This window comes from Meles meles, chromosome 4 (assembly GCF_922984935.1).
Source record: "Meles meles chromosome 4, mMelMel3.1 paternal haplotype, whole genome shotgun sequence".
NCBI lineage: Eukaryota > Metazoa > Chordata > Mammalia > Carnivora > Mustelidae > Meles > Meles meles.
In genome coordinates this window covers 28,596,347-28,619,348 of record NC_060069.1, presented here as the reverse complement: position 1 = coordinate 28,619,348, position 23,002 = coordinate 28,596,347, and the positions used below count along the sequence as shown (strand labels likewise).

Below are 23,002 nucleotides of genomic sequence, written 5' to 3'. Positions count from 1 at the left end.
AAGCGCATCACAACAGATGAGGTCAGCAGTTGGACAACACATATGGTTGGTGCATTCCATGGCTCAGCTCGTGAGCAGAGTGCAGAGACTCGAAGCACTTATTCTAGAAATGGAATATAAGCACTATACTGGGTAGTCCACTATCATTCATTCAGTCAGAGCGTATTTACTGAGCAACTTCCATACCCCATGAATTAGGCAGCGAAGTCCATTGTGAGTGGAATAGGCAGGTGCCAGGCGCTATGGCAATTTCCTTCTCACAGAGGACTGGGACATTAAGCAATTAATGAGTAATTCATATTTTAATTAAAGTTGTGAAAAGCACAACAAAGGAGAATATGGGGTATCCAGGAGGATTCCTTGAGGAAATGGTGTTTGAACTGAGCTCTGAAGGCATAAGGAGGACAGAAGGGTAGGAAATGGTACATGGGAAGGCAGAAGGTAGAAAGAAGCATGGTACAGGACAGATACTAAGATATGGTGAATGAGGCCAAAGCACAGACAGCAGAGGGAAAAGTGGCTTAGGATGAAGTAGATAGAATGAGAGCGCTATGATACATTAATGATTCCATCGTTGCTCTTAAAAATAGCATAAAGTTAGTATAGGGAGCAGTATAAGATTTGCCCCCTGAAATGACCATTCTGGCTATTGCTTTCCAAAAAATAAGTCAGAGAATTCTCTTATCTGCTACTCCAATGTTCTCCTGTTCCCTGACAAACCATCTCTGAAATCCCTAGTAGACAGCAATGCCATTAAGACATTTGAGATTTTAAAATTTATTTTTCTAAGATTTTATTTATTTATTTGAGAGAGAGAGCACACATAAGCAGCGGGGAGAGGGACCGAGGGAGAGGGACATGCGGACTTCCCACTGAGCAGGGAGCCCTGGAATCACCCCCAGGACCCTGGGATTATGACCTGAGCCAAAGGCAGGCACTTAACCAACTGAGCCACCCATATGCCTCTGAAATTTTAAAATTTAAAGGAAAAGAATTCCTACAATTCAGTAATAAAATAGACAATCCGAATAGACATTTCGCTGAAGAATAGTCAATAAGCCAATGAAAGGATGCTCAACATCATTAGCCATTATGGAAACGCATGTCAAAACCATCTGAGCTACCACTTCTACTTCTACTGGGATGTTCGTATAAAAAAAGATACAAATAATCTTTTCTCTGTTCTTGATGGTTAATACTGCCACCAGAATAGGTGACCTTGCATCATTTTTTCTAGGATATGACAGGCCTTTTTAATCTGCACACTTACTTATTTATGGAGCATTTTCTACTGTTTTAAAGTATTTATCTGTTCAATTTGCTCAGGCTTCTTTTTTAACAGCACAAATCAACCTTACTATGTTCTATCTTCTTTTCCAAGGATATTGATCATTGCCTCTATTTGTATTTTTAAATCGCTGTTTTCTTTTATGTCGTTGTATGACTTCCTGTAGTCTATTTGCTCTCTGATGATACCTTCAACTGTACTGACTCAGTTTTTTCACCTTCTGAAATGGCTCTCAGGTCTGTAACAGGAAATTTCTAGTGTCACTATAAAAAGTTTCCATCTTCCATTTTTTCCCAAGCTCTCCCGGTCAGCTGTTCATTTCCTTCTCTGTCTCCTGTCTCCTCCAAGCTCTTTCTGCATCTCTCCTTGAACTCCTTCATCTAGAGTGAGCCTGTTTACATCTCTCAGACTTAGAAAATGTGGATTCTTCTGTTTCTCTTGAAATGTTGGTCTTTTCTCTACCTTTCACATAAGTTTCCTTCCTCCAGTTTTTATGGATGGTTCCTTCCTGATGGTTACTCAGCTTTGAAAAGAACAGGTTACCTACTCAAGAAATATGGAAAGGGACAGGGCCAGCATGAGTGGAATCAGTCTGCTACCTCCAGAGACCCGTGTGGCCATCGCTAAGCCGATTCAGACACAAGCTCCTGCCAAAAGCCCTCCTTAACACATTTCCTGAGGTTGCTGCCTTCAGCTGGAAGCCAAGTTAAGAGATGACAGAATTGGTACATAAGCATGGTCTCTCCTGTAGCCTTCTACTTCACATGGGTTCCCTAATGCCCCCGTGGTTCTGAAGAGTTATCTTTTTAGGGACATCACCACTTGACTGACCTGTATCTTGTCACTCCAATCAAGGACTTATTAGATATGTCTTTCAGGACTGTGGCACTTATTTGGAGGAAATATACACCTTGTTCAAAATCTAAAGGCAGTGAATATTGCTCATGTTTGTACAGAATTTGGCAGGTACACCTCAAAGGTTTCAGCTTGAAGTTTATCAGGTTTGTTTTTTTTTTCTTTGAAGATGAAGCTAGACTTCTGTTTTATGTGGACTGGGGGAAGTGGGAGTGAAATTAAGTGGGTTTTTCTTTCCCTGTTACTTTATCCAGAAACTTTCAGAACGTCTGAAAAAAATCAAATTTGCAATTCATCTAGCAAGTAGTTATTTACCAAGCACGACACCAAAATAGTAGTAGTAATAATAGCTACTATTTGTTGGGACTCCATTATTTGTCAAGTGCTTTACACACATGATTTCATTTAAATTTTCCCAGTCCTTCAAAGAAGACTAAAGCTCTACTTCATCAGTGAGAAAACCGATTTCATGGTCCCATAGTGAGGACACGATAGGATGATGGAATTTCAGATCTCTAGATTTTTCATTTCCTGGAAGAAAAACTCAAATAATGCACTCCCTTTGAGAGTGGGACATATAAATAACATGGTAAGACAGGAGACTGGCCACACCTCATAGAAAGATATACCCTCAACAAGCAAAGACTGACAGGCCAAGCTCGAGTTCTCCTAATAGCTCCTGCATCCTGAAGCCACGCCCCCAAATCCTACCTTCACTGGTATTTTTTATAGTTTTCTGTTAGAACCTAGGTCTAATTATATGCTCCCATTTATCACTGAAAATTTACAGATATGGATATTTACATATAAAGAATTCATTTTATAGCTTTCTTGTTAGGGAGTGTTTTGTTAACTACAGCATCTTTCCTGGGGGGTTTCAAAAGTCTCTAACAATGCATTCACCTGCAGAGTACCTAGATAAATATTATTACAGCCACTGTATAAGTAGAAAAACCAAGGAAATGGGGGGAAAGGGAGAATATTGATTTTTCCATTGATTAAGTGTAGTCAACTGTTGGTTAGTATGAGTTGCAAGACAAGAAAAGATATACTTTGTCTCAACACAGGCTGAAAGAGAACCATGTGACATACCTCAGAATTCCACTAAAAGAAAATACTATCTTATATAGATGATGCTCAATTAAGGATTTCCCAGATACTTAGTTCTTTTTAAGAGTTTATTTATGTGAGGGAGAAAGAGACAGCGAGAGAGAGTGAGTGAGTGGGGAGAAGTGGAGAGGGACAAGCAGACTCTGCACTGAGTGCAAACTGATGTGGGTCTCAGTCCTAGGACCCTGAGATCATCACCTGTGCTGAAATCAAGAGGTAGACACTCAACTGACTGAGCCACCCAGGTGTCCCTCCAGATACTTAGTTTTATCTCATCCCCACATGCAGCTTTGAAAACTAAGGCTGCAGTGTGTTCTAGTCCAAGAAAAAGATATATCCTAATATTTAAGTTAGGATTTTTGTTGTCTCCAAGTTTCATTACAAGTCCATCTTCATCCAAATATTAGCTTAACAGAAAAGAGTTGTCAAAGCATCTTTGAGAAAAGAAAAGCCCATCTGGCATCCATCATTCACTAATCTTAAGTTTGGTAACATTGTCCTAATGAATAATGTCGTGTCAATTTGAGCAATGCCCATTCTATGCTCAGTTAAAGTACAACTTTTTTTTGAGAGCACTCTTTACACTCATACAATGCTATCTTACTCATTTAAAATGGGAATGATTTCTAACAGAGAAAAGCTACTGAATTAAACATATTTGTCACACAGGAATTTACTTCAGATTTACATAGACATGTTTAAATACTCTGAAGCAAACGGGGCAACTTGTTAATGCAAAGGTTTAATGATATCAAGATAGTAAGAAATAACAAAAATTCAAATAGGTAATGAAAATAAGAGTTATTTAAACTACCCAGGTAAATTAACAATATTTTAAACTAGATTTGTGCTTTTAAACATTAAAATTTATATATCAAGTGACAGAAGTCAAACACAAAGACCATATATTGTATGATTCCATTTATATGAATCACCCAAAATAAGCAAATCCATAGAGAAAGAAAGTAGACTGGTGTTTTCCAGGGAAGTAAATGGAAATGACTGGATGATTGGAAGGAGAACACAGGGTTTGTTTTGGTTTTTGATTTTTGGGATTTCTTGAAGTCATGACAATGTTCTGGAATTAGATAGTGGATATGATTGGACACATTGTGACTATGGTAAAATCACCAAATTAGTAACTTTAAAATGTTGAATTTTGTGGTACATGAATTTTTTCTCAAATTTTAAAACTACACTTTAAACAACTAAAATTTCACCAAATGAAGACTAAAATATTTTCTAGAACCGTCTTAAGAAACTTGAACACATCAATTCTTAAAATCAGTCTTTTCTCTCAAATCATCTATTGCTATGAGGGCATAGAAACTGTTGTCAGGTATAACAGGGCCTTTAGAAAGATGGAGTTCAGAAAACTGAGGTAAAATGCTTGGGCCATTGAGCAAATTAGGTCCTCGGCAGTCAGGGAGTCACACTGGGATTTTTGTGTCCTGAAAGACTAACGTGCTTATTTTCGCAGCACTGACCATGGCCACAAAAGCATTGAGGGATCAGCTTGACGGCATTCAGAAATAGACAGAACTGTAGAAGACCCCAACTTCATCAGGGTCCATTAGAGTTCATCCGACTTAGGCAATCTGTTCATGTTAAGTTTCCACAGCTTAGACACGAGAGTCAAAATAATAGGATTTTTGTTTTAATTTACTGATTTATGGGGTGGTACGTAATCCAAAACAGCCAGTACAACTCGAAAATAAACACCATCTAAAATAAATTGGTATAACTGAATAAATTCTCAATAATGGATGAAATAAAATGAATGTCAAAATCAAGGAACACCGTGCATTTTGAGAGATATGTTAGCAAGGGGTACTATAAATAGCTACCTAGGGTAGGAAAGAACGAAATAGGTCTCTTAACAGCTGAATAAAAAATCAGTAACGTATCTCTGGCATCTTAAACAGTAAGATATTATAAAACACAAATTGTGATATCACTGTAATCTAAACTCTACTTGGACACATAATACTGCAAGATATTTCAGTTCCCTGCAGGGGGAAAAAAGTAACAAACTGTTGCCTAAGTAGCTCCAAAGGGGGGAACCAGGATCAAGTAGGGTAGAAAAGTCAGTTTCAGCTCTATATAAAGAAACCCTTCCTAACAATTAGAATTTGTTAAAGGTGAAGTGTGCTGCTTTGTGCAAAAAAGGGCTTTCCAATGCCAGAGCCATACACACAGTAATCTCTCAAGGTGACAGCCAATAAAAGATGCCAGCCCCAGGGGGGAGCTGAGTTCATTTTTCCAACCTGCATTATCATTCTTTCACCTAAAACTACTGGTCTGATCTTTACACATTAGCCAAGGTAGGTAGGGAGGTAGGTAGGTAGGCAGGAAACCAACCAATCACCTAGTCCTCCATTAAAACTGAACTGAAGGGGCACCTGGGTGGCTCAGTCAGTTAAGCAACTGCCTTTGGCTCAGGTCATGATCCCAGGGCACTGAGATTGAGCCCCACATTAAGCTCCCTGCTCAGCAGGAGCCTGCTTCTCCCTCTCCTGTCCTTTCTGCTCACTCACTCACTCTCTCTCAAATACGTAAATGATCTTTAAAAAAACACCTTTAACGTCAGTCTAGCCACAAGTTTCTAGATGATTTTAAAGCTTTCAATAGCTTTTGACAAAAATAATGGCCCCATGCACCCTGAACATACCAACCAGTTCTGCTGACTTTTTCTACCACTCTTCGCCTCCCCACTATTCCTCCAACCTGCCAGCCACGCACCTGCTTCGTTCTGCACTTGCTTGTTCAACTGCCCACTGACCCCGGTTACCTGTGGGATTCACTTCTTCACTTCTTTCAAGTTTTTACTTAACAACCACCTTCAAAGTGAAACCTTCCTTGGCTACCCAAGGTACTTATCACCACGTGACATCTAACGTTTTCTAACATAAACCTCTTCTTCATTAATTCTTATTTTCTCCACCAGAACGTAAGTTACAAGAAGGCAGAGAAATTTATCAGTTTTGTACACTGCTGTTTTCCTTGCACTAGAACAATGCAGGGCACACACAGATCTGTTAAAAGACTGAATGCACTAGATCGGGGTGGTGGGGGAGGGTCAAACTCCCTGTTTTTGTAAATAAATTTTTATTGAAACAGTCATGCTCATTGCTTTATGTACTGTCTACGTTTGTTTCAGGGCTCTGAGACTGGAAACGAGCAGCCGCCACAGAGGCTGTGGCCACAACGCCTAAAATATGTACTACCTGGCTCTTTCATAGAATGGTCTGCCGACCCCTAATGCCCGGTGGTGGAGCTTGTCAAGTTCTGGTTCTAAATGTCTAGGTAACTGGAGTGGATTAACAATGGCCATGTATTCTCCGAAGCTCCTGTTATCAAGAGTTGGAACCTCTTTTCTCACCAGCCTGGCTTAGTGATCTCCCTCAAACAAGAGCATGGGATGGAAGGGGCATGAGACTTCTGAAGGGCTTTGCAACTTCCATGCAGGCTCTTCCTGAATGTGGCTGCCATGTCAGGAAGCCCGAGCGAGTCCCCCTTGAAGGTGAGTGGCCCCCACTGAGGATCCAGGCATACAAGGAGGGGAGCCCAGTCCATGCTTCCAACCCACAGAATGGGGAGAAAATAAATTACTTATTTTAAGTAACTTAGCTTTGGTGTGGTTTATTATCTAGTAAAGTGTAACTGACATATTCAAATTTATTAACTATCATTCTTAGATTACCCCTCAGGGCGAATTTCTACTTTTCTTCATATACCTTCATACTATTATAACGGCAGCAGGCTCCTCCTTAACTTACTAATTTATATGCAATTTTCTGTTATATCTTTTTTTGCTGTTATTTCCTGATAACTTAATAAATAAATGTAATAAATATGTTGACTTGTAAAGATTTAAGAGTAGTTTTGAGAAAGTCTGGCTTAGTTACTATATAATAGAAGTTGGCAAACCATGGCCAGTAGGCTGGCCACCTAATTTTGGAAATAAAATTTTATTGAAACAAGGTCATGTCCATTCATTTATGGGTTCTCAATGGCTGCTTTCTTGCTCTATTAGCAGTACTGAGTAGTAATGACAATGACCATAGAGCCTACAAGCCTACAGTATTTGCTATCTGGTCCTTTGCAGGAAATGTTTGCCAACCTCTACTGTATAATATTATTTTGAATCTTATTCACAAAAGTGAAAGAATCTAAGACAGCTATCAAGTACACTTTCAAAGCCCAAACAACTCTCAGTGATTTTCTGGTTTCTTAAGTAAACACCAATTCCAGGGGTTTGATAAACCTAGTAAGAAATGAGTATTTTCATTTCTGACACACCATAAACCAAAGGAGACAAACAAATTTCTTTAGATGCCTCTTTCAAGGTGCTACAGCTTTTTGGCTGCTGCAGTGTGTCAAGTAAATACATCTTTCTGACAGCTCTGCTGGTAAAACGGAGCTGGAATTAATACCCATTATTGAAAGGTCACTGCACAGGGACACGCCAGCAGCCAGTTGTAAAATGTTAATAACTCTGATATTTTTCAAATGTAAATAAAAAGTCTTCCTTTGTTTTATAATTCTCTCCCTAAATGGGTCATTTAAAAATGAAAATGTTGAAACAAAAAATCTGAATGATAATGTCATTGCATGCTGGTGATATGGTGGTGATTGTACTTAACAGAGTTAGCATGCTTTGTGGCAGGCCTACCGGGTGGCGGACACCGTACTGCGATGCACTTCATGGAGTCTAAGGTGTCACTAATCAGCAGAAACAGCGCTATTTTATACACCACTAAGAAGGGAAAAAATGACATTTTCACAGTATTTATTCTTCCAATCCAGGAGCATGGAACATTTTTCCATTTCTTTGTATCTTCCTCAATTTCTTTCATGAGTACTTTATAATTTTCTGCGTATAGATTCTTAGCCTCTTTGGTTAGGTTTATTCCTAGGTATCTTATAGTTTTGGGTGCAATTGTAAATGAGATTGACTCCTTAATTTCTCTTTCTTCTGTCTTGTTGTTGGTGTACAGAAATGCAACTGATTTCTGTGCATTGATTTTATATCCTGACACTTTACTGAATTCCTGTACAAGTTCTAGCAGTTTTGGAATGGAATCTTTTGGGTTTTCCACATATAGTATCATATCATCTACGAAGAGTGATAGTTTGACTGTCTATGCTACCTAAAGCAATCTACACATTTAATGCAATCCCTATCAAAATACCATCCATTTTTTTCAAAGAAATGGAACAAATAATCCTAAAATTTATATGGAACCAGAAAAGACCTCGAATAGCCAAAGGAATGTTGAAAAAGAAAGCCAAAGCTGGTGGCATCACAATTCCGGACTTCAAGCTCTATTACAAAGCTGTCATCATCAAGACAGCATGGTACTGGCACAAAAACAGACACATAGATCAGTGGAACAGAATAGAGAGCCCAGAAATAGACCCTCAACTCTATGGTCAACGAATCTTCGACAAAGCAGGAAAGAATGTCCAATGGAAAAAAAGACAGCCTCTTCAATAAATGGTGCTGGGAAAATTGGACAGTCACATGCAGAAAAATGAAATTGGACCACTTCCTTACATCACACACGAAAATAGACTCAAAATGGATGAAGGACCTCAATGTGGGAAAGGAATCCATCAAAATACTTGAGGAGAACACAGGCAGCAACCTCTTCGACCTCAGCCGCAGCAACATCTTCTTAGGAACAACGGCGAAGGCAAGGGAAGCAAGGGCAAAAATGAACTATTGGGATCTCATCAAGATCAAAAGCTTTTGCACAGCAAAGGAAACAGTTAACAAAACCAAAAGACAACTGACAGAATGGGAGAAGATAATTGCAAACAACATATCAGATAAAGGGCTAGTATCCAAAATCTATAAGGAACTTAGCAAACTCAACACCCAAAGAACAAACAATCCAATCAAGAAATGGGCAGAGGACATGAACAGACATTTCTGCAAAGAAGACATCCAGATGGCCAACAGACACATGAAAAAGTGCTCCACGTCACTCGGCATCAGGGAAATACAAATCAAAACCACAATGAGATATCACCTCACACCAGTCAGAATGGCTAAAATTAACAAGTCAGGAAATGACAGATGCTGGTGAGGATGCGGAGAAAGGGGAACCCTCCTACACTGTTGGTGGGAATGCAAGCTGGTGCAACCACTCTGGAAAACAGCATGGAGGTTCCTCAAAATGTTGAAAATAGAACTACCCTAGGACCCAGCAATTGCACTACTGGGTATTTACCCTAAAGATACAAACGCAGTGATCCGAAGGGGCACGTGTACCCCAATGTTTATAGCAGCAATGTCTACAATAGCCAAACTATGGAAAGAACCTAGATGTCCATCAACAGATGAATGGATAAAGAAGAAGTGGTATATATACACAATGGAATACTATGTAGCCATCAAAAGAAATAAAATCTTGCTATTTGCAACGATGTGGATGGAACTAGAGGGTATCATGCTTAGTGAAATAAGTCAATCGGAGAAAGACAACTATCATATGATCTCCCTGATATGAGGACATGGAGAAGCAACATGGGGGGTTAGGGGAACAGGAGAAGAATAAATGAAACAAGATGGGATTGGGAGGGAGACAAACCATAAATGACTCTTAATCTCACAAAACAAACTGGGGGTTGCTGGGGGGAAGTGGGGTTGGGAGAAGGGGAGGGGGTTATGGACATTGGGGAGGGTATGTGCTATCGTGAGTGCTGTGAAGTGTGTAAACCTGGCGATTCACAGACCTGTACCCCTGGGGATAAAAATACATTATATGTTTATTAAAAAAAAAAAATTGGAAGGGGAGGTGAACCATAAGAGACTATGGACTCTGAAAAACAACCTGAGGGTTTTGAAGGGTCAGGGGTGGGAGGTTGGGGGAACAGGTGGTGGGTAATAGGGAGGGCACGTTTTGCATGGAGCACTGGGTGTTGTGCAAAAACAATGAATACTGTTACGCTGAAAAAATAAATAAATTTGAAATATTAAAAAAAAAGAAGGAAAAAAATGCCACCAAATGTATTATGTCATACGTTTTATCACTCAGAACCCCATTCTACACTCCATGCAAGTGCTCCCTGAGACTTCCGATGAGTTTCTCACCTATTACCTTTATACGTACATAAAGAGGAATATGTAAGTAAAATTAGTTGGTCTCGTTTTTTTCTAAGAAGTTCTTCCCATTTGGAGGAGGACTCTTCTCATTTTTCAATTCAGAATCATTTCTGTCTGTGTTGTTGTGCACACTGTGTTCAAGAGAGCGTGGCTGGAGCACACCCTCCCGAGGTCTCTCCCTGTTGCTGGTGCACAGTCTGCAGATGAAACTCAGCTTAGCCACTGGCCCAATACAGTGCCTTTATGAGGCACCTGGAAAGCAAGAATAATCATTTCCTCATCTACCTTATCGTTCACTTAGGTGGAGGTGATTTTTAAAGTATCAATGTTGGAAACAGCTCTATGTTCAGAAGAGGGAATATAACTCTCTGGGAATCGTAATAAATATAAAAACCAGTAATCAAATCAGAACTGATCCAAAATAAAGATTAACAAGAAGATTTCATTCAAACCAACCAGATACATTCAAAGCCATGCAGTGGCAGGTCATCAATGACTCTTCACATCGCCACACTCCAATGACTCTTAATATTCTCTAGGTTTGCAAACATGCATTGGGTCTTAACCCAACCCCAGGAAAATCAACGCACACATTTAGTAGCCAAGGAGTTTGGAAAGCAGCAGAGCATGATGGAAAATTAGACCTGGCGCTCATCTCCAGGGACGGGAAGCAGACCGTTCTGAAGGCCACAGAAGCCTCTTCCCTTCCCCTCCTTTCTATCCTCCACTAGCGGGTGCCAGCAAGGAGTTCCCAAAGTCTGTACTCCTGGAATTCACTACCCTTCCTCGCCCTGCCATCCTTGCTGACTAACCCCTTCAGCCAAAAGACCATGTGGAGTCATCATGCCCACTATCTCTACTTCTGGTGCCACAAGCAGTTTATAATCCCAAGTCATTCATCCACCATCTCCTGCAGTCCAAACACAGACAGTTTTGCACATCATCTTTCAAGGGCAACACCCTACCTATTCTCAACCCCTAAATCCCTTCCATTGTGACATCTGGAACACAGACCATCAGCAAAATCTCCCAATCTGTCCACCTCTCTCTATATGTATCTGAGCGGAGTCGTCTATTCCATACTGATGCTTCTAGACCTTTCTAGACCTGGCAAACATTTTTCTTTGAGGGCCATAAGACAAATATTTCAGGCTTTATGGGCCATGCAGGTTGAATCTCAACTGTGGATAGTGCCATTATACAACAAAACTACCAAAGACACATGTAAATGAATAGACATGTCTATGTTCTACAAAAACTTTATTTGCAAGAGCAAGTACTCAGCCAGCAGTCTACGGCTCACGACATATCAGATTAACAGTTTCTATCACCTGCTTCTTCTCTCCCCATTGCCATCACTCAGACCACTAAATCACTCCTGCTTATTCCCTGAGCACAATATTAACACTAATGTTACTAACATTATTACCATTAACTAACACTGTTCTAGCCATAATTACTTTTGTGATTTCCAGTTCACCCCACAAAACCTGGAATGGGGCCAGATACCATGAGAACTGAAGCTTCTCTGGTTGGGGGTAGAGACAGACTTTAAGAAGAAGAAAAAAATTACGAGCGTAAAATTGCCCCTCTGTAGAAGAAGGCCCTTGACACTTAAGCTTCATTAGCTTGGTGGTAAATCTGCCTGAGCTTCTTCAGCTGCTCCGGCTCAAACAGTTCATTGAACACAAAATCTCTGTAGCCATTGAGATCACCTCATAAACAATCCTACCATGCCTGATTTCATACTTCCCTAAGTTCCTGTCCTCTAGCATTTTGTCCTTCATCCTGCCTCAGCCCTGGAATTCCATGCTTTCACAAGCCAGTAGCTGCAACCTCTCTTATATCAATTTCAGACATCTGACTCCTCACCCCCTCTCCCAACCAGCCAACGGGGCAACTATGAACCCTATGGGCACTGTTTCACAGTATCCTAATCCTCAGTCCAAGTTAGAATGCTTTGAAGGGATTCATGGGTGGGCTTTTGGTTTATGATAACAAATAGCAGTAAGATTTACAGGAAACTGAGTGATGTCACTAAGATGGTGATACAGATTATTCCTGACTCTGCTCCCCTCACAACAAGTGATGACTGTTCAGGAACAAGACAACACTGAGAGAATCCTAGAACACAGAGGTGAGACTGAAGCACACCCTGTTTCAAAGAGACTGAGACCATATCTGAAGAGTAAGAGAAGCAGCTCCATATTGGCCACACTGCCCCCCCCCCCAGGCCAGTGTAGCACCCCAGGGAAAGGTCACTCTGAGCCTTCAATTCAACAGTGGAAAAAAAAGAACCTGCAGGGATAACCAGCAGCCCCCCAACACTGTGGGTTGCTATGCAGAAGCCCCTGGTCTGATCTTGCACCACAGGGATTGCCAAGGGAATCTGTGGGGCTCCGCCAATGGAAGCTTGACTAACAGTGAAACAGGGAGGGGCTGGCCACATCCAGCACAGGTATCTCAGCAGACTGAACTTGTTCTTGAGGTGCCCCAGTAGTAATCTCAATGAATGGCTCTGCTGAGTCACAGCCTAACCTGCTATGAAGAGTGATTTCAAGCACAATCTGACCAGTAGAGCTAGTGACAGCTGGAAGCAGTGTGGACCAGTGGCACTTGAGCCAAGAGGCAGGTGAGCAGACAGAGCTGATCACCCACAGAGCAAAGCCAGAACTGGGTATGGAGCATCCTGTACTAGACACAAGCAGGCGGATTCATTCACAGCCAAGGCTGAGGGTCATTCCTGACCCCTCTCAACTGGAGAGGCTGTTTGGAATTGAGAATAGCCTGGCGCAGCCCCTCCATGTCATATTCATGCAAACAGCAACATAGCTTCAACCACTATGGGAGTGTCATTTGGCCCCATCTGACCAGATGGGCTGTGACAAATCCTAGAAGCTGTGCAACCTGATGGCACTTGAGACAAGAGATGGTCACGCAGGGAGAAAAGTTTGCAGAGCAAAGCCAGTTGCCTTGTTCAGTCAGAGAACTTGGGATGTAAGTTGGCTTGACTTAAGACAACAATGAGCTTTACCAGCTTTAGAGCCACTTCTCCTACTGTCCCCAGATAGGAAATCTAATTCAAAGCCCTGCTGATTCCTGAATATAGCCTTCAGCCAATCTAACCAGGGAACTTAAGAGCATTCAAGAAATTTTAGAGCCCATTCAATAATACACGTATAGTGGTCCATGAGCAAAGAGCACAGCCCATGGTTTCCCCATCTGTAGAGCAAAACTGGTGCCCTCACATGACCGGGGAATTCAAGACACAGCTTGACTTAATTCACACTCCCAAATGAGCTATACAGGTGCTGAGTGCCATCCTGCTGTCCTGGCCAGAGCAGGCAAGCTAATTCGTAGGCCCAGTCTAGACCCCAGTCTTGACAATCTAGTAAGCCTAATCAGAGAATCCAACCAACCATGGAGACCATCCCACAGCCTCACTCAAGTAGGGAATGGAACCAGCAGTCCTATCCAACTGTTCTGTGCCTGTGGCACATCTCCTCCATCACTGTCCTCAAAGGACAAATAGCTGCCTTATCACAAAATAGACCAAAATAGCCCATCCCACCTGCTCAAGGTTATTACCAGCAGGCACACCCGGAAACCCAAACTGAGCTAACTGCTGAAGATTAATCTCTGCCAAAGCAAAGTTGTAAACTTGAGGATATTGATTACTCAAATGTGTGACTATCAACCCAAAGAATCAGGATCATGAAAAGTCAAGTAAAGATGACAACACCAAAGGAAACTAATAAAGCTCCAATAACTGGCCCCCCAAAATGGAGATCTCTGAACTGTCAGACAAAGAATTCATAATAAGCCTTTTAAGGAAGCTTAATGAACTATAAGAAAACACAGACAAGTAAATGAATTATGAAAACAATGCATGAACAAAACAAGAAGTTCAACAAGGAAATAGAAACCATCAAAAAACCAAACAAACAGAAATCCTAGATTGAAAAATTCAATAACTAAACTGATGAACTCAATAGAGTTTCTAGTAATACAGAAGAAAGAACCAGCGATCTGGAGTATAGGACATGGTAATACACATCATAAAAGCAAAAGGAAAAAGCAACAAAAGAGTGAAATACCCTATACAAATTATGGGGCACTCTGAAAGGAAACAATATACACATTACAGAGATTCCAGAATGAGAAGAGAAAGAATAGAAAGTATATTTAAAGCAACAATGGCTGAAAACTTCCAGAAGCTGGGGAGAGAAATGGACATCTCTGTCTGAGGCCCAAAGGATCCCAAATAGGGTGAACCTGAATACAGTTACAGAGGCACACTATAATTAAATTGTCAAAAGTCAGAAACAAAGAAATAATTTAAAGAATAGCAAGAGAAAAGAAGTTAAATACAAGGAACTCCCTATAAGACTACTGACAAATTTCTAAACAGAAACTTTCAGGCAAGGAGAGAATAGGATGGCATATTTAAAATACTGAAAGAGAATAACTGTCAACCAAGAATTCTATATCTCATGAAGCTGTCTTCCAGAAATGAAGGATGAATAAGGACTTTCCTAAACGAGCAAAAAGAGTTCATTACCATCAGAAATGCCTTCCAATAAATGCCAAAGGAAATTCTTTGAGTGGAGTAAAAAGTAAATAGTAAAAGTGAAAGTAAAAGTAAAGTAAAAGTAAAATATCATCATAAAAATATAAAAAGACAGTATAAATATGACTGGTAATGGTTTAAGTATATAATCATAGTTAGAGTCCAACTCTAGTTTGTAAGTTTAAAAAAATGTATTAAAAATAATAACTACAATAGTCTGTTATTAATTAAACAACATAAAAAACACATAAATTGTAACAGCAATAACCTGAGAAAAGTAAAAGTGTCAAGTTTAAAAATTCCACTGAAGTTGTTATCAGCTTAAAATAGGGTGTTACAAGTTTGAAATATCTTATGTAAGCTTTATGGTAACCACAACGAAAGAACCCATAATAATTACACAAATAACATAGTAAAGAATTCAAAGCAAAGAGATGGCAAAAGACATGAAAACTCAAAAAAAGCAGTATAAGAAACAAAGAATAATGAATCTATAAGATAACCAGAAACAATCAACAGAGTGGCAAAGGTAAGTCCCTACCTATCAATAATTACTTAAAACAGATTAAATTATCTAATTAAAGGACACAGAATGGATTAGAAAAACCCAACAATATGCTGGCTACAAGAGACTCTACTGAGAGTGAGGGATAAAAAAGGACATTTTCATTGAATGGTAACTAAAAAAAGCAGGATCAGCTATACTTATATCAGACAAAATGAATTTCAATGAAAAATGATCAAAAGAGACAAAGAAGATCATTATATAATGAGGAAGAAGTCAATACATGAAGATGTGACAATTATAAATAAGAGACACTTAACTCTAGAAAACAAACTGAGGGTCGGAGGGGTGGAGGATGGTGGGATGGGGTAACTGGGTAATGGGCATTAAGGAGGGCATTTGATGTTACGAGCACTGTATGTTATATGCAACTGAGGAATCACTAAATTCAACCCCTGAAATTAATAATAGAGTATATGCTAATTAAACTGAATTTAATTAAAAAAATTTATTTGCCAAACATAGGAGCTTTTAAATACATAAAGCAAAAACAGATGTAAAAGGAGAAATAACAGCAATACAATAATAGTTACTTTAATATCCTACTGTCAACAATAAACCATCCAGACAGACAATCCATAAGGAAACAGATTTGAACACTAGAGACCAAATAGAGCTAACAGCATACACAGAACATTCTAACCAACAACAGCAGGATACACAGTCTCCTTGAATGCACATGACCACGTTCTAAGATAGACCATGAATTAGGTCACAAAATAAGTCTTAGAAAATTTAAAAAGACTGAAATAATATCAAGTACCTTCTCTGGTCATAGTGGCATGAAACTAAAAATCAGTAACAATGGGAAAACAAAAATTCACACATACATGGAAATTCAACACTCTCCTGAACAACCAATGGCTCAAAGAAGAATTACAGGTGAAATTTAAAACAAAGTTTGAGACAAATGGAAATAGAAATATATCAGAATTCATGGGATACAGCAAAAGTAGTTCTAAGAGGGAAGTTCGCAGTACTAACACTTACATTAAGAAGCAAGAAAGAGGGCACCTGGGTGGCTCAGTGGGTTAAAGCCTCTGCCTTCAGTTCAGGTCATGATCCCAGGGTGCTGGGATCGAGCCCCACATCGGGCTCTCTGCTCAGCAGGGAGCCTGCTTCCTCCTCTCTCTCTGTCTGCCCCTCTGCCTGCTTGTCTCTCTCTGTCAAATAAATAAATAAAATCTTTAAAAAAAAAGTGAGAAAGACCCCAAAGAAACAACCTAAATTTACACCTTAAGAAGACAGAAAAAGACAAACCAACTAATAATGTAATGGCATTGTACAGTGACAGACGAGAGCTACACTTGTGATGAGCACAGCATAATGTATAGACTTGTCAAATCACTATGTTACACACTAGAAACTCAACTATACCTCAATAAAAAAAAGGAACTGATCCCAAAGAAAATAAGATTAGAGTATACATAAATGAAATAGAAAACAGAAAAAGAGTAGAAAAGGTTAACCAAACTAATAGTTGGTTATTTTGAAAAGATAAACAAAATTGACAAACCCTTAGTTAGATTAACTAAAAGAGGGGGAGGGGGGAGGAAAAGAGAGAGACAGAGAAAGGACTTGAATCAACAAAACTGTCAATGAAAAAGGAGGCATTGCAATGGATACCACAGAAATTCAATGTATCATTAAGAGGCTACTATGAACCAAAAATACACCAATGAACTAGAAAACTTAAAGCAATGAAAAACTTCTTAGAAGTCTACAATTTACCAAGACTAAATCAGGAAAAAATAGAAAATCTGAACAGACTTATTACTAGTAAGGATAATGAATCAGTAAGCAAAAACCTCCCAATGAAATAAAGCCCAGGACCAGATGGCTTCACTGGTGAATTTTACCAAACATTGAAAGAAGAATACCAACTCTTCTCAAATGCTTCCAAAAAATCAAAGTAGCAGGAAACATTCCTGAATTCATTTTATAAAGCCAGAATTTATCCTGTTATCAAAACCACAACAGGACACTACTAAGAAAGAAAACTACAGGCCAATATCCTTGATGAATACAGATGCAAAAATTATCAACAAAATACTAACAAACCAAAGTCAGCAGCACATTAAAAAGGATCATTCACCATGATCAAGTGGGATTCAAGGATGGTTCAACATACACAAAATCAATGCGATACATCACATTAATAGAATGGAAAGAAAGAACATATGATCATCTTAATAGACACAGAAAAAGCATTTGACAAAATTCAACATTCATTCATGATAAAATCTAACAAATTAGGCATCAAAAGAAAAAGCCATATATGACAAGCCTACAGTTTAACATCATCCTCAATAGTGAAAAAGACAAGGGTGCCCATTCCCACCAACATAGTACTAAAAGGCCTCACTAGAAGAATCAGGGAAGAAAAAGAAATAAGAATCACTACAAAGGCATGTGAAAGGAATGGCAAACAAAGAAGTAAAACTGTCTCTATTTGTAGATGACATTATTTTATATGAAGAATCTCTAAAGACCCAACCAAAAAACTGTTAGATGTCATCAGTAAATCAATAAAGTTGCAGGATAAAAGATTAACAAAAATTCAGTAGGATTTCTATATGATAACAGTGAATTTTCTGAAAAAGAAAGAAATCAATCCCAATTCCAATAGCATCAAAAGCAACAAAATGCTGAGGAATAAATTTAAATAACGAAATGAAAAGATCTTTACTCTAAAAAATACAAGATGTTAATGAAAGAAACTGAAGAAGAAAGGAAGACATGGAAAGGTATCTTATGTTCATGGATTAGAAGAATTAGTAGTGTTAAAATGTCAATAATACCAAAAGTCATCAATATATTTAATGCAGTCCCTATGAAGATACCAATGACATTTTTACAGAAGTAGAAGAAACACTTCTAAAAAACTTTTCTGCAGCACAAGAAACCATCAAGAAAGTGAAAAGACAACTATTAAATGAGAAAAAATATTTGCAAATCATATATCTGATAAGGAGCTAATATCCAGAATATATAAAGAAATCCTACAACTCAATAGCAAAAAAAAAAAAAAAAGGTGACCCAATTAAAAGAATGGGTAAAGAACCTGAATATGCATTTCTCCAAAAGGTGAACAGGTAAGTGAAAAGATGCTCAATATGACTAGTTACTAGAAAAATGCAAATTAAAACCACAGTGAGATACCATCTTAGGCTATTAGGATGGACACCATCAAAAAGACAAGGGCTAACAAATGCTGGCATGGATGAGAAAAAGGACCCTTGAGCACTGTTGGCGAGAAAGTAAATTGGTGCAGCCACTATGGAAAACAAGTTGGAGGATCCTCAAAAAGGAAAAAAAAAAATAGACCTATCAGATGATCCAGCAATTCTACTTCTAAGAATATATCCATAGGACAAAAACACTCAAAAAGATGTCTGCACCTGCATGTTCATAGCAGCATTATTTATAATAGCCAGAAATGAAAAAAACCTCAGTATCTATCGACCAATAAATGGATAAAGAAGTTATGGAGTGTGCATGTATGTCTGTGTATGCATGTACGTGGTTACATACATCATACATACATACATACAAAAATAGGTGGAGGGTGGGGGGAGGAGGAATAGGAAAAAGGTAGTAAAAAGACACAAGCCCCCAGCTGTAGAAAAACAAATAAGTACTAGGGATATAATATACAACATGATGACTACAGCTAACACTGCTGTACAACATAGAGGAAAACTGTTGAGTAAATGCCAAGAGTTCTCACTATAAGGAAAAAATTTGCCCATCTTTTTTTTCTTTTTATTCCACCTATAGGAGAAGATGGATGTTAGCTGAACTTATAGTGATAATCATTTCACAGTATATGCAAATCAAACCAGCATGCTGTATGCCTTAAACTTACACAGTGTTGTTATATCAGTTATTTCTCAATAAAACTGAGAAAAAAAATGATAAACTAACAAAGATTTTGCTCAATTTTATACTATAAGAAACACCATGGATTTGGACTAAAAAGGACAGGGATAATTCCTTTGAGAATGAAAAGAGGTTGTAGAGCCCCAAACATCTATGGACAGGAATCAGGCTTAGAACCTTACTCAGCTACAACGATGAGCCATCTTTATGGAATAAGAACAACCATCCAGAAGTTAGAGGCAAGAGCCATGGAGAAGCATTTGCAGGGAGAACTACTCCCAAAGCAAGAGATATTTTTCTTCCCCTGTGGAACAAAGGGAAATCGGGAAATACGTTTGCCAAGATTTCAACATTGTCATGCATCAGTGAATGCTATGTCCTTTTAGTTTTTCCTTTTATTTATTTTATTTTTCTTAAAGATTTTCTTTATTTGACAGACAGATCACAAGCAGGCAGAGAGAGAGAGAGAGGGAGGAAGCAGACTCCCTGCTAAGCAGAGAGTCCCATGCGGGGTTCGATCCCAGGACCCAGGGATCATGACCTGAGTTGAAGGCAGAGGCTTTAACCTACTGAGCCACTGAGCTGCCCCTAGTTTTTCCTTTTAAATGAGAGTTTCTATGAGGGCATTTCTTTCTGTATCTCCTCATCGGAGTCTAGAGATGTGGCAGAGCAGATAACTTGCGTCCTTAGTTCACAAGTCTTCAAGTTTGAGAGGACCAAAATTCAAGGAGCTAAACCTACCAAAAATATACCCAAGGGGTTTCATGAAATCTAGACTTAATTTAGATGACAACACCCTAGTTAGGAAGCCTTGAAGAAACCAAGATATCCTTCAGCTGGGGAATGCATTTAGAAAAAAAATTAAAAAAAAAAAAAAAACAACTGTGGTATATCCAGACAAATAAAGTATTACTCAGTGCTGAAAAGAAATGAGTTAACAAGTCATGGAAAGACATGGAGGAACCAGAAATGCATATCACTAGGTGAAAGTCACCAGTCCTAAAAAGCTACATACTGTAGGATTCCAACAGTGCCAATCTGGAAAAAACAATACTAGAGAGACAATGAAAAGACAATTAAAAGGGGAAGATATATAAGGGGGCAGGGGTTATGTGGGAAATTTCTGTACCTACCTCTCAATGTAGTTTTAAACCTAAAACTGGTCTAAAAAAAATAAAGTCTTAAAGAAAGTTTTTAATCTTAATGTTATAGATATGCACAAGATGTGACATAAAGCCACCCTCAACTCATCCGATCTCATTTTCTAAGATGTCCTGGACTAAGTATGTTTTTATTCTGACTGACAGCAATAAGTCTAACTACCATGCTCACACTCGTACTTCTTGGTTTATCATCTGTAACAGTGCCTATAGGAGGAAGTAAACTTTGAGCCCTAAAGGAAAATAAATGAACTTAGAGAAACTACCACAATCCAACCACATTTCCTATTTTCACTGATAACATTATTATTCATAGATTCTTCTAGTCACTTCTTGACTCCCTGCTATATATGATGAGGAAAATAACAAATAGGCAGAAATCAAGACTCAAATGGATTCTAAGGAGCATTTACCTTGTTCATAAAGTAGCTTCATATTTGAATCTTTGCAGGTAACCAGATTGTTGAGCAATGCAATCACACTTTGCATGGTGTTACCCAGAATGTTCTCCTGATGTTCCTGCAATAGATCACAATTTCCATCATAACTATATAGAATTCCAATTGCATCATGATAGAGACAAGTGGTCAAATGACCTCCATCCCTTCAGTCTTTACATAAGGTTAAACAATTATCTTTCTGTGCTTTAATGAAGCAGACCCTTCTGCGTTATGGCACTCCCCATCAGGGCGTTAAGTCAGAGGGGAGGCAGCATGAACCCTTCAGGGTACCAGCACCGCACCATGCACTCCCTTGCCCACGAGCTGAGTGACAACCACACAGCCTCTGGGCTTGAGCTGGGAGACAGAGGTGTCAGAGTGACTAGGAATCAACCACATGGAGCTTAGGAGACCACACACCTGAAAGTGACTAAGGTCACAAAATAAAGCTACCATGTCTCAGAGTGACAGATGCAGCAGGGTGACCAGGAAACCCTGAATGGACACATGATTTTCAAAGCTTACAGAAACACCAGCGCTACCTCTGGTTCTGAAGCTGCTCTGTCCCCAGATGTGTGCCTCCCAGCCATGCCAGCCACCTGATGTTCCAAGTCTCACCATCTAGTTCTTCACTTGATCTGAGACAAGGGGTTTGCTTTGCAAACCCCGTGCCTAACAATTTCTACCCTTCTTTAGAAACACACACTTAAGAATAGATGTGCATGTTTGAATGTTCCACTGACACCAGTTTAAGAAGATGAATATGGAAGCGATGGTCTGCCACCAATTTCATTTAATTATTCATACAGCTGGTTGGAAGGAAGGGGTGATTAATAAGCACAAGATGACACAACATGTTATTCATGATAAAGTAATTAACGATACATAGGAAAAGAGAAGCTAATACATCTTTTTCGTTTTCGTTTTCTTTTTCTTTTTTTGGTCCCATTCGATAAAATAACATTCTGCTCCTTGTTCAAAGACCAGCCTGTCAAGCAAATACAGGGCAATTTTGCTGAAGATAAATCTACTGGTCCTTCACTATATACATTTCTTATGATTAAATGTACCTTTTCTATGATGCTCTTGGTAATATTTTCACCTCCCTGTGAAGCCAATACTTTCGTTTTCCCTTGTACTCATGGGGTGAGCACCACTTGCTGATATCGGCATTTACTTTCATATAAAAGCCAATTATCCAAATCCCCATTACCCCGAACACTACGAACCCAGGACTGTGCCCTGGCCAACCGGGTTCTCAGACTCTTGCCCTGGAGGTTCCAGAGTCCCTGCAAAATGAAGGCCTCTCCCAGCCCCACAACTCAGTCTACAGAGGGGCAGAAAGTCAAGGTGTGCTCTTGATCATTTAAAGCCCCAGCCCACCATGCTACTCGGGGTCTGCAGGATAAAATATTTGATGCAGGAAATAAAAGAGACCAATAATCCTATAACCAGACTGGGAGAAATGGTTCCTTTTCTTTTCTAGCCATTATAAAAAACAATTGTTTTTTAGTTTCTTTGTTGTTGGATTTCAAGCCATTTATAAACTATGAACTCTGTTTAATATAAAGTGAGGGCTTTGTAAAAGTTATAGTAGAGAATTCTATTTACGTACTCTTCTCTCTTATAGCTATATTTATCTACAGATATATCTACAATCTGTATCTGTCTTGTAAATGTATATATTTACAAATATATATTACAAAATAAATATATTTTTGTATATAACATGTATATATTATAAATATATACTTACACACACAAATTAAATTTACATATACGTTTAAATATATGTATATGTATATACACACACATATACATACATACATATATCTCCTACAAAGTGCTGGGGAGGAAGAGCGTGGAACAGAGTCCTTGCTCCTGCTCGAGATGATGCTGCGGTTCTCCAGGTGGACTGAGACAGCTACTGCTATGGCCTGGGTCATCATTTCCCCCAGAAAGAATGAAATACATCACAGTTGAGAAGGTGTAAAAATGAGTTAAACACACTTCCATTA

At 39.0% G+C, this 23,002-nt stretch overlaps 1 protein-coding gene across 2 annotated transcripts in view; it reads right to left on the bottom strand.

Annotated features, from left to right (window-relative positions):
* Positions 1 to 23,002, bottom strand: part of ULK4 (unc-51 like kinase 4) — a 684,359-nt gene that overhangs the window by 273,949 nt on the left and 387,408 nt on the right. For both annotated transcript variants that reach the window (XM_046001316.1, XM_046001317.1), the window contains exon 32: positions 20,958 to 21,063. In XM_046001316.1, the coding sequence (XP_045857272.1) occupies positions 20,958 to 21,063 (106 nt within the window). The remainder of the gene's footprint in view (positions 1 to 20,957; positions 21,064 to 23,002) is intronic.